Raw genomic sequence first — 13,249 nt, 5'->3', positions numbered from 1 at the left:
GTGCTTTGAGGGAAGGACAAGCACACCACAGGGCACATGTCAGCATGACAGCCAGGCACTACTCACATCTCTGAACTGGACCAGACCCAGCTCCCCAAGCTCAGCCACGCAGCAGTAGGCAGCCTCCACCTGAAGGAAGAGCTGCATCAGGCTCATCTCCTCACTCCGGAAGACCGAGGCCATTTTGCCTGCTCTCCTCTGACTTGGATGTCTGTGGGAGTCTTTGTGGCAGCAGCACAGTGTTCCTTGCCTGGGGAGGTGCCAGAAGGTGCCAGGCACTGCAGGAACATTGGAAATCACTGAGTCAAAGTGCTAGGAGATAACCCAGTGCTGCCCATCATGTCCTCCTAAAGGGTTTCTTCACCTCCTAAGAGCCTCCTTGAACCCACATGAGGCTTCATCCCACCAGAGCAGTGATAGGTGCTAAGGTATGTGTGTACCACGGGGAAAGAGGGGAGTCACCAGTCTCCTGTGACAGATGATGAGAAAATACCCTCCCCTGTCCTCTGCTGGACCTAAGACCCTTCAGACCACTGCACTCAAGTGCTTTAATTGCATTTTGGATGGTGAGCTTGTAAAGGACTGAATTTCTCTCTGTCTTAAACACAGAGACAAAAAAAAAAATCATTAATTTCATCTTGCAATTAGACAAGTGAAAGAGGCCTGACTGGTTTTTATCACTTTCACTGGTAGTGTGAATGCAAGATCACAAACACCTCTGGAGCATGTTATATGGGCATGAGAAGAGCAGACTATTGTGTTTAAATTAAAACAACCTTTGAGATTTCAAAATAATTTTCTCCCCATAAAGGACTGTTTTCAAAATGAGATACATGAAATAACATGTATTAACAAAAGTTCCTCTCATCTCTATGCTTCTTATTATTTACTTAGAGTAACCTGAACATACAAACTGCCTTTGGTTGTTCTCACACAAAATTAACTAATTAGGATGCACAAACACGGTAATTATCCTTTCTCAGAGAAAAACATGCAAGTAGATACACTTCTTGCATGCATTTAATTTTGTAGCGAGCTTACATTTTATAAATAGCTAAACAAAATCCCTTTACAACCTCACTTCTATTTGTTGACAGAGATGGCAACTGAATTGTCTTTAATGCCTTCTCTCTTCATAAACCTTGTCTTTCAGCATTTTTTAAAAACTGTGGATTCTATGAATTTTCTTTATAATATATGACAGATTTATCTTAAATACGAAAGAAACATTTTGCAAGATATTAAAGGCTTTTTTAACAGCAGCACCATAGTCACAAATCTGCATTTACTCAATTGTCCTGTGAGTTTTCCTTGTCTTACTTTCTGTACCCATTCACTCAAAGATTTAAGATGCTGAAAATACAATATATGACAACTAGTAGCTTGTTAAAAGAAAACACCATGTGCCAACTCCAATAAGTTGAGTGAGGATATAAATTTTAAATTGTTTGGACATTTTTCAGCAAACTGTATTTTTCACAGGGAAAAGAGACAAGAGCTACAATAGTCTCCCACTACTCATGCAATTAAGTAAATCTCATTTTCAAAAAGTTTAGAAGATCATCAAAATATCTTAATTTCTCAAGACTGAAAAGTGTGAAGAAACAATAATTTAAAGCAGTTTGTATTTCTAAACCCGCGGTTAGCTTGCATAGAAAAATGTTACACCTTTAGAATTAAAAGAACAAAAATGAGTTATTTAGAAATATCTTCGTTAAAATGCTTCCAACCATCAAAATCCAGGGTTCTGTTTTTCCTTGGTAATCAGCCAGTGAAAACCCCAAAAACTCACTTTCATCTTGATTTGGAAGGGTGGGGGGGGGGAGAAAAAGAAAAAGAGAAACCTCTTTCCAGCCTGGAAACCCTTCCCAGCCCCGCTCCAAGGAAGGCAGTGTTCACCCCTTATCCACTCCTACAAATGCAGGAGGCTCGCCCAAAAGGACTTGCTGCCTGCCGTGCCTCTACCAACACCACCTCCCCCCGCTAGCCCCCCCGGCCCCCCAAGTTTTCGCTTCGGCAGAAGAACAGTTAATTGAGGAATCACTCACACTTCCCCCGGTCGCTGTTTCCCAGCAGTACCGCACTGCATTAAAACGCATTAAAACGCACCGGGTTTCGGGCAGGGTAGATCCCAGTGCCGTAAGCTGCTTTGGAGAAGGTGTCTCTGGGATTTACCTTTCAGCCACCACGCTCCTTTCTGTCAGCCCCTCTGCCCCGGGCAGGGGGGAGCTGTCCCCTGGGTTTGCCGGGTGTCCGTCAGGCGATGACAGCGGGGCTGTGCTCTGGCATCGCCGCGGGCACCGCGCCGGGCGAGGAGGGCGGCGAGCGGAGCGCCCTGGCCACCTGTCCCGTCTCGCACAGGGCACGGCAAACCTCTTCTTTTAAGGTCAAAACTGGTCTGGACCAGAGAAGGGAAACCCTTTCTATCCCTAAACAACCCCCGAGTGGACTAGACCCAGCGCTGTCTGGCTCGGTCACAACCGCTGTGTCAAGTCTGTGACAAGTGCGAGGCGTTTTGTGGCTTGTTGAGACCAATAACAAATGGGGCAATGCCGGCTCACACCGCCCCGGCCGCCCGAAAACGGGCGAGAACCTTCGAAACCTGCTGCGTGTGGAGCGCCATAAAACCCGTAAGAGCTCATTTGCAAGCTCTGGGTGGAGGATCAGTCGTCAAGCAGGTGGAAAACTTCTGCGCTGTTTCTCGCGGGTTTTTCCTCGCTGAAGGCAGTCTGGGAAAGGGCAGGGGAACAATGGGAGATTAATGATTTTCCTGCCGCGGGGGGACTGGCAGAGCGATACAGGAAAGAGAGGGCTGGGAGGGCAGGGGCTGTGTCAGCAGAGCTGTGCTGACCTGGGGCAGTACCGGCAGGGAACTTGATTCTCACCCTTTGAAATAACAAATGCTGGGGGGAAAAGTGGCTTTATAGACTTTTTGCCACTTCAGCTGCTAAAGCAAAGGCACCAGAGAGAAATTTGGCCCCTTCTTAAACCAATGTCTTATCTCCCACTGAGGCAGAGGAGGCAGGGTTTCACCCTGACGAATAAGGCTGGCTGGGTTACTAGTAAATCTAGCACCCAGAAGAAAAAATTAATCTCAAAAGGAGAGCTAATGAAAATGCATGGCTATATGCAAATTGTAAAGTACCCCTTAAAGAAATGCTTTCTCAGGCCTGTTCTTTCTGAGGTATCCAGTAACCCCGACCCAACAAGCCCAAGGGTACAGTTTGCCCAAGGGAACACTGCTGAAAAGAGAGCAACAGCAGAGGGTTTCCCAGCACAGGGGGTTTCTACTCAAAAGCAACAAAGAGTAGTCCCACTTGGCAAAGTCAGCCAGTGTGAGAGGGGTCCTGCTGGCTCAAATCCAGCTGCCTCAAACTGTTTGACCCAAAAAGGAGATATTAAAAATTATAAGATGGGCCTAAAAGTTGCACTTTACTCAGCAAACCACCCAGCTGAACTGATTGTGAGGCCCCCTGGGCTCCCACCCACTGTGGCTGCACTGTGCTCCTCCTATACCAGCCACTGCCCACAGTCAGTTCTGCTTTCTCTATCAATTCTACCAAAGAAAGGCAGTAAAAGCTTTCTGCTGGGAAATTGGAAATTTTCTTGGTAAGGCAGATGTGAAGTCATTGCTGTTGACCACACAACTACCATGCAGGGCTGTGGAGAAACTCCTGTGGCAAAGAAAGGACTTTGTTTTCCAGCCCATGCAGTAATACTAAATAATAGGAATCATCACTCAGTTCTCAACTGGTGTATCTTGACACAACAAAACGAAACAGCTTCTCAGGCTACTCCCCTCACCTCTGAACACATTCTTCCCCCCAGATTCATTTGATGCTATCATGATTTGCTTCCATTTTGCACCTTTACTGCTCTTACTCACTTTTACTCAGCCCCAGAGTTATACTCAGCTACTCCCCTACAAGCTGTCAGGGCTAGGGGAGCAGAAGCAGGTCCCAGCACACACTTCATGGCCAAAGCAAGCTGCACTATGCTGGCCGCTCCGTCCTGTTAGCCAAGGAGCAAGAAAACATGGAAAGCAGGGTTAAAGGAATTTCTCCTGCCCTCCCCTGCACTCTTCCCACGTGAGAAGCAGAAAGGAGAGAAGCAGAAAGCATATCCCATTTCATGCCTCTGGCATGTGGGAGTAAGAACATTATATTCTAATAATCTCATTAATGCAGATCGGATGATGAGGGCCAATGATGAGGCACCACTTGCAGAAGCCCCATCAGTGGGCCCATTGTTGGTGCTGGCTGCTCTGCCCGGGAGAGCTGAAGGCAGCCCTTCTCTGGCAGCCCTGCACTGCCTGGCTCATCTTGGGCCCCCTCACTGGGGTCTCCAGAGGAACAGCATGGGGTCACAGCAGGGTCACAGGCTCAACATTTGTCTAACAGCAATCCCAGCCTGGACGGGAAAACACAAAGGGCAGGGTTGGGGTTTTTGTCCAAAATGTTAGAGTTGTATTCCTTTTTGTGGCAGAAAGCACATCCCCTCTTCCCTTCTTTCCTTTAAAGAGCAAAACCTTTGTGGTTTTGATATTTTTCTATATTTGCCAAGTTTTAGAAATCCTCTGTTTATCTTAGACAGCTATTTTTCACATCAATGAAGACACCAAAAAATCAACCCCCTTCCTGATGGACACATTATTAGCATCAGGTTTATGATTTTGAGTGTTTAAAAGTAATTTTAAGGCTTTTATAAAGACTCTTAAGCTTTTTTGAGCTTTATAAAGGCCACACAGGAGGGAGCTCACTCCACAATACAAAGACTGGGGGTTGCTAACAGGCAGACCCGTCCCCCCAACAAATGCCTTTTCTAGAGTTGAACCATGAGATTTTGCTACCTACAAAGAACTTGTTGGAGAAAGATCTGCTCCTATGGTCCCACCAAGAGCACAGACCACCTTGGTGTCTAGCATCATGACCTCAATGGCTGCACACAGCAACTAATCAGAAGCTTCAGTGTGCCACCACACACAACTCAGGAGGGTCCCTAACACACAACCCCTCCAGCCAGGCTGTCATCACCTTCAGCAGCACTGGGAAGTGTCAGGCAGCTGTAGGTAGCTCTGGGATCAGACCTGTAACTACTCCATGCTTAGCTCTGCCGTGCAGAGGGTTTGTGTGGTTACATGGGATATTAATTTTTGAGCTCTCTTTTACCAAAAATCCTTTTTGTCATAACAGCTAAGCATAGCACCACCTCAGGTACACTGAAACCAGAGTTGGGGTGTAGTTATCCCAACCTCAAGTGACATTCAGAAATCTATCACTGATACACCCAGAGGTGATGCACCTGGTCTGCTCTTGTGGACTGTGTGTTTTGCCCTGAGTTAAATACCATGCTATGGCTCAATTGCCATCGTGCTGGTTACTGCAGGGATGGAACACAATTGCAGCAGCAATCAGATTTCATTTGGAACAAAAAATACAAACATGTTGCCTATGTAAACAGAATATATATAGAGAAAGAGACAGAGTGTATGTGTGTATGATAAAGGTAATACCTGTCTGGGAACCACACCTGGTGGTGACATGTCAAGGGCATTACTTCGGTCATCAGAGAATCTTAACTGTGAAGCTCTCTGTGGCACAAAATATACTGAATGGTAGGTATTGCCTCATTTGTAACCATCAGGAAAAGCTGACCTGGAGCCCTACACACTGTGGAAGAGACTCCAAGGGGAGAGCTGGGGAAGTATCTGATTTTAGAGTAAATAGAGTCTTGCCTTGAGAACTGCATGAAAATGGGATCCTGAGGAAAGGAAGCCCTGTCTCTGCAGGGGCTGCAGTTGTGCTCTGTGTGCCAGGGCACTCTCATGGAGGGAGACAAGTATAGAAACTAGGGGAAGGCTTTGGAGCATCTTATCACTCTTCAGGCAGTCACAGCACTGAAATATGAACGTGTTACAAAGAAGAAATGAAACAAATCCAAATTTGTGTCAGGAGATGATTTTACAGAGCTCCCATTGTGTCTGAACTTATCAAGCAAAGCCTTCATTTCCAATCCAATCCAAAAATCGCTGAAGCCAAGTGCAGCCTGTTCACCACTTCAGGAGAGTTTGGAGCAGGCCCTTTCTGAACCACAGAGGGAACACATTTTGGAAAGGAAAAGAAATACATTATGTTAATTGTGCAAATGCATTTTCAGCATCTCTTAGAAATGGGCACATTTACCTGCAAGCTGACAAAGAGCATTTAGTTAATAGTTAAAATTCAAAAGACATTTCATTACAAATTGAATCATTCATGCAATAGTAGAGCAGTTTTGTCTTTTCATTTCCCCTCAAGCATTTTGTGCTGCACAGAACACTTCTGTATTCATTACTTTTGCAAAATTAACTGCCAGACCAACTTTCAGGGGGAATTGTGGTTGAGAAATTCAGGAGGGAAAGGTGAAACTGGAAGAAAGGAGAGGGCCCTTTCCTGGTAAAGACTTGAGGTTTAATCTTGATGCAACAGGTAGCTCAGATAAATACCCTCAGATAAATCAAAAGCAACCACTACAAGAGGATCTAGACACTGAAATGAGGTAGAGATAAAGATTATCCTATAGGTGAACTTGGAGCAGCTCTGAGCAATTGGAGTCTCCTGCCGTGACTCAGGACTGGGGTCGCACACCCAGCCTGGCTGCCAGCCGAGCACGACACACCTTGTGCCACCCCGGTGTCAGCTGAAGGACAGGGCCTTGCATCCCGGCAGCAGCAGGAGGTGGCTGTCACAGACCAGCCTGCACAGCCCTTACTCTGCCAGCCCTGGCAGCATGTTGATATGAAAACAGGGAGACAAGGTGGGTAAACATGCCCATTTCAGCTGACCTGCCCTCATCTGCAGCTCAGTGTGCCCTCTCTCTGGAGGGAACCTCCAGCTGCTGTGTCCTGCTGCATCATGGAAATATTTTCAGCTGGGTGGGAACAGAATGTTTTTGGTGGTGAGAGTGGACAAGTGGATTCACCCCACAGAAATGCTGGGCAGGGCTAAGAAGGGCTTTGCTGCCAAGGTTTTTCTTAAATGAAAGGAGACCAAATCTACCTCACGGCTTTGCACAGCTGTCCCCTGTTGTATGCCATTCCTGTGGTAACCCTGTCATGTCCCTCCCTGTGGGTTTTAGCAGTGTGAAACGAAAAAAAGAGAAAATTATTAAATTCAATCCCACAAGGATTGCTGCCCAAGGTGCCTTCCCCTGTGTCTCAAGACTGGCTGCATATCCAGAACAGGCCCCAGACAGCTTCATTCTAAACCCAAAACCATGAGTGACCACTGCAGAAGAGCACCAGCAACCTGCTCCCTGAGGAGCCCACTTCTCCCAGTGCCTTCCTGCCTGATTAAATGCCTGAAATATTCTCTAACAAGTGCATCATCACATCGAAGATAGGAACAAGCACAGCCAACAGCCTCGGGAAGAGCAGCAATGTGTGCTGCTCATAGACCAGGAAAACAACACCAGCACTTCAACAATGTGGCTTTTCAACCATGATTGCTGAACAGTTCTCACTCTCCGCTGGTATCATTTTGCCAGCAGCCCTCTTGGTCTGCAGATAGAGCTCTGCTGGTGGGAAGGCACAGCTTCTGGCTTTGCCCAAGGAGGAGGTGGCACAACCACCAGAGAAGAAAGAACAGCTTTTCCAGAACCACTTTGCAGATGGCAATGGAGGCAGTGACACCGCTGTGCTCACAGGGTGAGAACAGCAGCAGCTTCTTCCTGTGCAGAGGCCCCAAACTGGAACTGATCCCAACCCAAGCCATTGGTACTCTGCAATAGCTGTCAGTAGCCTACACAAAGCCACTGGTTTCACCCCATTTCTTGGTGGGAATGTGCCCACACTCTGTGTATCCTGTGTTAACTCAGCTGCTGTACCAGCATGACCTAAGCCTGCTGTTTTTTAGGATTCCACACAGCCCTTCCAAAAAAGCATCACTGGGAAAGTCAAGCAAGAAAACATGCGAAATCAAAGCCAAATAGGGAGACAAATTCTCTACCCCAGTTCTCTGCTCCTTTCCAGCTCTATTATACCATCTTCATAGGACGAAAAGAAGATTCAGAAGCTGCCTGGGACTCTGCTGGGAAGGGCTGGCTCTGGAGGCCTTTCCTTCCTCCAGCTGCAGCATATCCTAGGGAGAAAACTTTAAGCTTAACCTTCAGGGGCCAACTCCTGGTATCCACCTCCCACTGAAGCTGTTTCGGTCAGAGTTGTTCTCTTTCCTCACCCGGATTTGGCAGGAAAGTTCAAGGTGTCCTGGCAGCAGGAAGCTCCCTTGCTCCACCCTCTGCTCTGCACACCAGCTCTCTGAGCTTATCAAGGATTTGCTGCACCAGAGCTGCCAGAGACAGTGACCTGTTCCGTGTGGACACTCGAGTGGGAGCTGGACCCCCGGCATGAAGCACTTCGAGCCCTGGGCAGCCTCCACAGTGCTCCTCTTCACTGCTGCGCTCTGGGATTCCTGCTCAGCAGGTATTTCTCTTCTATGCTTCAGTTTTTATACCCTGCCCTTTCCCCCCACATATATTGCCCACTGACAGTAATTTGTTCTTTCAAAATGAGGCAGGCTCCCTTGTCTCACCTACGGAGTGTAAAGAGCTGGAATCAATTAATGCTAATGAGAATTACTGGACATGATTGGTCATCATGCTGTAGGGATGCTCTTTTGCCAGCTATTTACAGATCCACTGTCAATGTGATGAGCTGCAGGCTGCTCCACTGAATGGCAAGGAGATAGGGAACCACAGTTATTTGGTCTTCCTGTGCTTGCTGAGGAAAGGACCATTTGCAGTAACACCCAAGGGGCTCAATGTACTGTGGTTTAGCTTTTATTGGGTGCTTTTTGCAGAAAATCTGGTTTTGGTCCCACCTTAATTATAAAAGTTACCTAAAACCAAAATGCAAATGAGACCTGTGAGCTGCCCCTTTCCCACCAGGGTCCTGCCTGAATTTGTATATCAGCACCAGATGAGACCTGCCAGCTGTTTAAAGATGGGTTACCTTTGAGAGCCTGTTCTTTGGGCTGCAAAATTTATAAATATGAACCAATGCTCAGCATGCTGCAGCACTTCCTTCCACAGATCATACACAGGTTTCAATGATTCTTCCCAGTGCTCCCATAAGGTACTTATTAACTGAGAAAACAAATTATGGGCTTGGCCAAGGTCATTCAGCAAGCGTCCTAACAGAGTCAGACAGAGGACTGGGGAGTATTCAGACCCTTCCCTGGAGCAGGCTGCCCAGAGACCCACTCTGAGCATGGCAGAAGCCATGAGGAAAGCTCTGGTATTGCTGATGGTGAATCAGCTCAAAATGCAAAGCTGAGCAATGGAAGGTGACCCCAGAGGGACATCTCCCATAAGACCTCAGTTTATTTGCTGTTACTTGGAAAACACCAAACTCAAAGCAAAGGTTTGCTCAAAGGTCTTGTTCTGTTTTGTTTTCCTGAGCTGAAATTAAACCTGAGCTATTATTTTGCAGTCTTCACTGAAATCAGGCTGAAACTGATTTTCGCTATCAGACTCCAAATTATCAGCTCTGACTGATGGTTTGACTGGAAACAGTTATCTCATAGCTTCTGCCTGGTCTGTGGACAACCAGCACACCCTCACCCTGTAGTCTCCCCGGGCCATTTTTCATCTGTCTGTGCAGGGGATGCTCCACCCAGCTGAATTTGAAGTATACTGTTCATGGGAGCACAGGAAGAGGTATTTCTTAGATTCCCTTCCTTATGCAGCAGGGGACAGACAGGTGTTGATGCACAGGGACCACAGCAACCCATGCTTTTCCCTCACTCAGGCATCCTGCAGCTGTCCTTGCATCTGATCCCACAGTGCTACAGGGAGCACACTGAAGCTGAGGGGCAGGTCTTCCTCAGGAAGACTAAGGAAGCTTTGGCCGATGACATGGACAGACTTGGAGGGCTGGAGACCAGCCAAAGAGTCGTGCCAGAGTGTATGTGTGTTCTGACTATGAGTAGGAAGCAGGATAAAGAGGCAAAACTTTCATCAAATCTTCTGGCCCTCTCCGGCCGTTACTCATTTCTGTATGTTGTATTTTCCAACCTGAGATGGTTACCATGCTGGTCCAAACTGGAGTCCAGCCAGAGCAGCATCAGATGCTCTGAACTGCAGCAAAGCCAAAGCTTCCCCCTGGAGCCATGGTGGACCTGCTCAGGGCCTCCCTGGATGGGCTCAGCCCTCGGCTCTGCCTGACTTCTGCACACCCTGGAGTTACTGGGATTTTTCTAAGGACAAAAGGAGGCAGATGTACAGCCTGCTGGCCATGGATGTCCCCATGCCACTGAATGGTCTTTCTCATTTCAGTCCTTGCTTGTTCTGCCCCTGTAGTTTAGGAAAGGACAGTGGTTAATTTGAGCTCCGAGTGAACAGCTCACATCAGGGTCCCACTCAGGCAGAAAGACAGTGATCCACCTCCTCCTTATGGCTGCTGCTACAGCAGGTCTCTGGAGCCTGTGTTCAAAGTGGTGGGATAAGAAAGTGTACCCTAATGAAGCAATGTTTAGGGGCAGGAACTTCCTTTCTTGAAGTTGGTTCCATCCTACAGACCTCTGCAAGGCCAGATTTTTCAGATTTTCATGTTAGATGTCCAGTATTGCTTTTCTAATCCAGCTTGCCTTTTCTCCTTCTAGCAGCAGCTGAAGCCATCTCCAATGTTTCAGGAAGCTCCATGCCCACAACTGAGTATGAACCACCATGTCTTAGTAAGTCTTCACAAATCATTACTACCACGTTAAAGTCAGGTGATGAGTCTACACAGGTGACTGAGAGGCTGTCCTGGAAAGGGATTTATCTGTTGTCAAGGCCTACCGTTGTGGGTGAACCTCTAGGATGCACTTCTAAGACTCCTCCACTGGCACGGTATAGTATCTTACGTACATTGAGAAAGACGCATAGATTTGAACAGACTAATTGATAGCTAATTCAAAGCTCCCTGCCACACCACCTGCCTGTAGGCACTATATGGATTCCCAAGAGTGCCTCTTTCCCTATCCTCTTAGGTCTTTCCCAAAGAGCCAGCTCCAAGCAACTTGAGATCCCACCAGTACTCCCAGAGTCATTCTCCAACTCAAACATCAAATATCCCCCACAGTCTTGCACTTCCTGTATTATAGAACATGTACCAACACAGGTATGTTACTTGAAAGCATGGCATAGGCATATAGGGCAGGCATCCCTCTCCCTTCTCTGGGCACACACAAGACATACCTCTGTGATGGGAATTCCTGCTCTCTGCAGCGCAGGACAGTTGTACTGTGTGCACTGAAAGCCAACACACAGGACCATGGTCCTCCCTGACATACATGAATGAGAGCAGCTGAGCAGCACCTGCACCTGCCTTTTTCCTGCAAATGTGCAAGAGGCTGGATGCCCTTCACCAAGCTCAGGAGGCACTCCCTTTTCACAGCTAACAAGATTCGTGAACATCAACACACAATATATGTAAATTCCTGGGTGCTGGGGTTTCACACTCAGCTTCTGTCCGAGCCCAAGGGGTTGAAATACCATGGTCTTCAGGCTCCCTTTGATATTTCCACATTACCACACAGGATATAGACACAGAGCTGGTATCTTCACAGTGCTCTTGGAATGGAAAAAGTATAGCAGATGCCTTTAAATAGAAGTATAAATGAAACAACTAACGGCATACTCTTTCAAGTGCCTTTAGGAAACTGGAGTGATTAAAACAGAAAAAAAGATGCAAAAGATGCAAAAAAACCCCCCCATGGAATTGTTAAAAGTTATTTCATTTTTAAACATGTAAAACAGGGATCTCCTGATAGTGATGTGTTTTGAAGCTGTTACACTTAAGTCACAGTTAAGAGCCCAGCAGAGAGCTGCCACTGCCCCTATTGCTGACAGAGGTATTGGGTACCTAAACTACTGGAGGTCCTGCTGAAGGTGTCTCTACCAGGGATCCTCTTACTCTCCCACATGAGGGTTTCTCTACCCCAGGTTTGTTTTTTATTTTAACTAGCTACTTCTATCATATGCCATTCCTAAAACTGACAGAGGAGACGCCAATTAAAAGATTTCCATAATGGTGGGCACAGTGGTACGAGGAGCTGCTGAGGTGTTTGGCCAGACAGGGATGACTGACTGAAGACATGCAGATGGAACTGAGCACTGCCACCCACCCGGGTTAAGAGCCAGGCTTAGGGGAAAGATGCCAAGGTGGACTGACAGGCCACAGGGCAGACAGTGAAGTCACCGATTCATCTGCCTTCTAGTAAAGGAGACCTGTTGTGTACTTGGCCTTCCATCAGCTCACCTCATTTGTTCTCCACCAGACGTGAACTTCTGCACGCAGGCGGCCGTGTGCTGCCCGTCGGGCATGGACGATTACGGGTGGATTGCAGCGGCCGTCGGCTGGAGCCTCTGGTTTCTGACTCTCATCCTGCTCTGCATGGACAAGATCATGAAACTCCGGCCTGATGAACCCAAATACTTGGTGGCCTGAAGCAGGGACTGAAGCCAGCAGGCAGCAGCACCTGGGAGCAGTGAGGTGCAGACAGACCGACAAAGCATTTCAAACACTTCCTAAGAAACTGAAAAAGAAAGGAAACATTCAGTCAAAAAGACCAGATTTAAGCAGGGCAGCTGCTGAGGCTTCATCCTCCCTGGCAGGTTGGAGCTGCCAGCCAAGGTGTGGACTAGGCAAGTCCTTGCAAGCCACCACATATGTCCCACAGTGCAAAAAAATAATCTTTTCCCTGAGCCGCCTCATGCTTGCTGTGAGAGCAGCAGCAGCAAGGAGAGGTGAAGGACCAGTTACCAGTCTATAGCCTGTTGTCTTAAGACAACCCAGTGCATGATCTTTGGTTTGAAACAGAAAGTGGGCAAATAAAGATATTTTCTGGAGGATCAACATAACCAGATCTATTACTGGGCTACAGGCCAGGTTACATCAGAAGGAGGATGTAATTCACTGACTTTACCGAGTCCTTCTCCCTCACTAACCCGCAATATTTAAAAGTCTATTAACTGTTGCATGGGAAAACTCTCTTATGGAAACTTAGGGATCATTTGGGCTGGTTTGAAAGTAAAACTAGTTTTTCCAGTGCCATTTATATGTGAACTGTGTTGCAGGAACTGAATGTTGCTTGTATTTATTCAGCATGCACCTGTCTGAGTAACTAAGCCAAGCTGAACTATGGCAAGCAGGTTTAAACCAGCATATGCAATTCATGCACAAAACTGCTCCTATTTATATAAGGTGATAATAAACACTTATTGATTGAAA

The 13,249-nt window shown here is 47.1% G+C and overlaps 2 protein-coding genes across 6 annotated transcripts in view; one reads left to right on the top strand and one right to left on the bottom strand.

Moving 5' to 3' along the window:
* The window catches only part of ATP6V0A4 (ATPase H+ transporting V0 subunit a4), a 28,402-nt gene extending 25,746 nt beyond the window's left edge, over positions 1-2,656 (bottom strand). Inside the window, exons 1-2 of one of the 4 annotated variants that reach the window (XM_051784691.1) lie at positions 2,176-2,656; positions 67-278 (exon numbers count right to left, since the gene is read on the bottom strand). In XM_051784691.1, the coding sequence (XP_051640651.1) occupies positions 67-183 (117 nt within the window). In that variant the 5' untranslated portion in view covers positions 184-278; positions 2,176-2,656. Of the gene's footprint in view, positions 1-66; positions 279-2,048 lie in introns of all 4 variants that reach the window. The other 3 variants (XM_051784688.1, XM_051784689.1, XM_051784687.1) reach the window with 3 other exon arrangements.
* Positions 2,657-8,194: 5,538 nt separating this feature from the next.
* On the top strand, positions 8,195-13,249 carry TMEM213 (transmembrane protein 213). 2 transcript variants are annotated; one of them, XM_051784744.1, is made up of 3 exons: positions 8,195-8,458; positions 10,644-10,709; positions 12,297-13,249. In XM_051784744.1, the coding sequence occupies exons 1-3, from the start codon at positions 8,383-8,385 to the stop codon at positions 12,464-12,466; spliced, it is 312 nt and encodes a 103-aa protein (XP_051640704.1). In that variant the 5' UTR covers positions 8,195-8,382; the 3' UTR covers positions 12,467-13,249. The 2 variants fall into 2 exon arrangements, with proteins under 2 accessions (XP_051640704.1, XP_051640703.1); XM_051784743.1 differs by having other exon boundaries at positions 8,218-8,458; positions 10,641-10,709.

The sequence above is a fragment of the Manacus candei genome, unplaced genomic scaffold, assembly GCF_025592945.1.
Source record: "Manacus candei isolate 608988 ecotype Guabito, Panama unplaced genomic scaffold, ASM2559294v1 h1tg000018l, whole genome shotgun sequence".
NCBI lineage: Eukaryota > Metazoa > Chordata > Aves > Passeriformes > Pipridae > Manacus > Manacus candei.
This window is presented reverse-complemented; position numbering and strand designations above follow the sequence as displayed.

What these genes read in the sequence shown, in the direction of transcription:
- TMEM213 (XM_051784743.1), top strand. Translation starts at nt 8,383, where the DNA reads ATGAAGCACTTCGAGCCCTGGGCAGCCTCCACAGTGCTCCTCTTCACT. An exon ending in CTGGGATTCCTGCTCAGCAG is followed by an intron (nt 8,459 to 10,640) that starts GTATTTCTCTTC and finishes TCCTTCTAGCAG; the next exon opens with CAGCTGAAGCCATCTCCAAT. An exon ending in GTATGAACCACCATGTCTTA is followed by an intron (nt 10,710 to 12,296) that starts GTAAGTCTTCAC and finishes GTTCTCCACCAG; the next exon opens with ACGTGAACTTCTGCACGCAG.